Genomic DNA, 3715 nt, shown 5'->3' with positions numbered 1-3715 from the left:
ACTATCCTTCTTTCTTTTGTAGTAAAAATGCTTTGGGGGTTCTTACCCGAGGTCCCTTGGGTAGTTGGTTTCCTCAACCATTCGTAATGATGCCTCCTCTGCCCTTCTGCTGCCCCCGGAGAGAGCTGAGGCTGATGACCAACTGGCAATACTCCAACACATGGTGGTCCTTGCACCTGCCCAGCTGGGTAGTCAGAAACTGGGCTGTACCCCAAACTACCCCCTGGAGACGGGTTTATTGGGGTGTGCCCTCCTGGGTAAGCTGAATGGTTCCAATCCTCCCTTGGGGCTCCATATGGAGTTATCCAGGCTGGGGAACCAGATGATGGTGCAGAAGAGTCTATGCCCAGTCCATGATATCCCCCATAATCTGGGTACTGAGGAGCACTAGGGTAGTTCTGTAGCCCTGGGTGGGCACGCATAGATCCATGGTACATGCCAACGTCCTTCTCCAGTAAGTAACTTACATACATGGTGCCAGAGGGTTACTGACTAGCTGCATACTGTGCTCATCCACTAGCAGCAAAGCTTCTTCCTTGTGTTCCTTGCACTACGCTTCCTTAGCCAAGAAGTTTCTTCCACTCCTATTGATGCGAGTCCATTCGGCACTTACATGATTAACCATTGTTTACAAGCCTCTATTAGTAATGGCACACCAATGGCAGGTGACGTCACAGGCACACACTGCCCCCCCTTCACACCATTTGCATGCAAAGTGAGATAAGGAGAGGGCAGCGACCTGATCACAGAGGAATACTCAAGCCTTTATTGTTTAAGAGCTTCCTCCTTCCATTACAACCCGCTGCACTTTAACCTTCAATCACGGGTTCAAAGAGCTAAGCAAGTCAATAGACTTACAAGCAGAAAACAAATGTCATCAAATGTGACCAGGAGATACTGCACACAGGGAGGAGCAGAGAGCTCAGGTACTCCCTGTGACACCTGCACACACTGTCACCTCTGGCCACTAAATGTCTGCTCTATTTGATAGACAGGTGCTTGAAGTTTGGGGAGATCTGCTAAGAATAACTTACAACATATTACCCTCATTACACAGCTGTGGGGTGTATACTGTATAGTGATATAGTTAACAATATGAAAAAGTACTACAGTTGAGTATTTCATTTGCAATTTGTATTTATATATGGTTATGGGGAAACTGGAGACAATTAGGTGTTTGTAGATTTTTCATACAGTTAATATTATTAAGAGTTTCCTATAGTGTAACAGTGTAAGGGTGTGTATGGAAGTATTTCTTTGTCACTCTCAGTAATCTTAATCTTTGTTTCCAGTATAGATTTTGAATTGTGTAAGTACAGAATTAGGTAACCTGCTTCCTATAAGTATTTTCCAGTGACTCACTTGTTAACAAGAAATCTCTAGAGCTGCAATATTTAAAAAAAAAAATCAATAGTTCTTTCCTTTGAGAAAAACTATTACAAAGATTTCAGATGTTAATGTGCCCTAGTTAGCAGATTTCAGAGAATATGTATATAGCAAATAGAAATTTAATGTGACTGTCACATGATGCAGTGGGAATCAAATTTCCACCTTTATTTCAGGCCAAACCTGAAGAGTCTTGCGCCATGCACAGCACAGAAAAAACATTTTTTGCAGAGTACGCACTATGCATAATAGCACATAAACACAAATTCGCACATAGATATTCAGTCTCACAGACATTTTCTAACGCATTAACACACACATGCTCACATTCTCACACATACTCTCACACACACACATGCGCTCTCACACACACACTCTCTCACACATTCTCACACACTCTCTCACACATTCTCACACACTCTCTATTTAACACACTATCACACATCTCACACTCACACACATGCTCTTTCTCTCTCACACATTCTCACGCACACTCTATCTAACACACTAACACACACACACACTGTCATACACATTCTCTCTCACACATACAGTCATGGCCAAAAATAGTGCCCCCCCCTTCATTTCTGTCAGATAATTCACCATTTTGCCCAGAAAGTTGTTGCAATTACAAATGTTTAGGAATTCTCATGTTTATTTCTTTTGTTTGTATTGGTATGACACAAAAAAAGTGGAGAAAAAAAAAGCCAAATCTTACACATTCCACTCAAAACTCCAAAAATGGACTGGAATTTAGAAATAATTGCATTCCAAATTTGTGATGCTCCTGTAATTTGTAATTAAACTCCCCTGTATCCAGGTGCTGACAATATAGAAATCACACCGGCAACCAGTTAAATTGGTGAAAACTTGACAACCTTTCTGTTGTGTGTCTCTGTGTGCCACACTGAGCATGGAGAAGAGAAAGAGCAGCAAAGAATTGTCTAAGGATTAGAGAACAAAAATTGTGAAAAAGCATGGACAATCTCAAGGTTACAAGTCCATCTCCAGAGATCTTAATGTTCCTGTGTCCACTGTGCGCAACATTGTCAAGAAGTTTACAGCCCATGGCACTGTAGCTAATCTCCCTGGATGTGGATGAAAGAGAAAAATTGATGAAACATTGCAACAGATTGTTTGAATAGTGGATAAAAAACCTTGATCAACTTCCACACAAATTCAAGCTGACTTTCAGGCACAGGGTACAAATGTGTCAGCTCGCACTATACGTTGCCATCTGAATGAAAAGGGACGCTATGGTACGAGACCCAGGAGGACCCCACTGCTGACACAGAAACATAAAAAAGCCAGATTGGAGTTTGCCAAAACTTACCTGAGGAAGCCAACATTTTTTTGGAAGAATGTGCTGTGGACAGACGAAACAAAATTACAGCTTTTTGGTAAAGTCCATCATTGTACTGTTTTCAGAAAAACAAATGAGGCTTTTAAAGAAAAGAATACAGTCCCTACAGTCAAACATGGTGGAGGTTCACTGACTACCAAAGAATTCTGTGGTGCAATGTAGGGCCTAATGTCAGAAAGTTGGGTCTCCGTCAGAGATCATGGGTCTTACAGCTGGACAATGACCCAAAGCACACATCAAAAAGCACCCAGAAATGGTTTTAGACAAAGCGCTGGAGAGTACTGAATTGGCCAACAATGAGTCAAGATCTAAATCCCATAGAGCACCTGTGGAGAGATCTCAAAACAGCAGTTGGGAAAAGGAACCCTTCCAATCTGAGAGACCTGGAGCAGTTGGCAAAAGAAGAGTGGTTTAAAATTCCAGTAGAGAGGTGTAAGAAACTCATTGATGGTTACAGGAAGCAACTGATTTCAGTTATTTTTTCCAAGAGGTGTGCTACCAAAAATTTAATTGAGGGTGCCAATAATTTTGTCAGGTCAGTTAAATTACAAATTACAGGAGCATCACAATTATTTCTTACCATTTTGAGAAGGGGCAAATCATTTTGTCCAGTCCATTTTTGGAGTTTTGCGTAGAATGTGTCAGATTTGGCTTTTTTTTCTCTCCACTTTTTTGTGTCATACCAATACAAACAAAATAAATAAACATGAGAATGCCTAAACATTTGTAATTGCAACAATTTTCTGGGCAAAGTGGTGCATTATCTGACAGAAATGTATGGGTGCCAATATTTTTGGCTATGACTGTACTCACAAACACACACATACCGCAGCCACGACCACTTCTTTCTCTCTCAATCTGACTGGTGGTGATTTCTATTTCCTCCTCTTTTCTGACCACTGCTGCGGGGAGGCTGTGCTTAGCTGCATCATGGGTAACCAGCCAGGAGGGATGCGCAAAGCACAG

General features: G+C 41.6%; 1 protein-coding gene across 1 annotated transcript in view; it reads right to left on the bottom strand.

The window, feature by feature from the left end:
• Window positions 1-473, bottom strand: part of CDX2 (caudal type homeobox 2) — a 6856-nt gene extending 6383 nt beyond the window's left edge. The window contains exon 1 of the mRNA XM_053708484.1: window positions 47-473. Within this exon, the coding sequence (XP_053564459.1) occupies window positions 47-473 (427 nt within the window). The remainder of the gene's footprint in view (window positions 1-46) is intronic.
• Between the last annotated feature and the right edge of the window lie 3242 nt (window positions 474-3715).

The sequence above is a fragment of the Bombina bombina genome, chromosome 3 (genome assembly GCF_027579735.1).
Source record: "Bombina bombina isolate aBomBom1 chromosome 3, aBomBom1.pri, whole genome shotgun sequence".
NCBI lineage: Eukaryota > Metazoa > Chordata > Amphibia > Anura > Bombinatoridae > Bombina > Bombina bombina.
The sequence above is the reverse complement of the archived record's forward strand: the minus strand, read 5'-3'. Positions and strand labels throughout refer to the sequence as shown.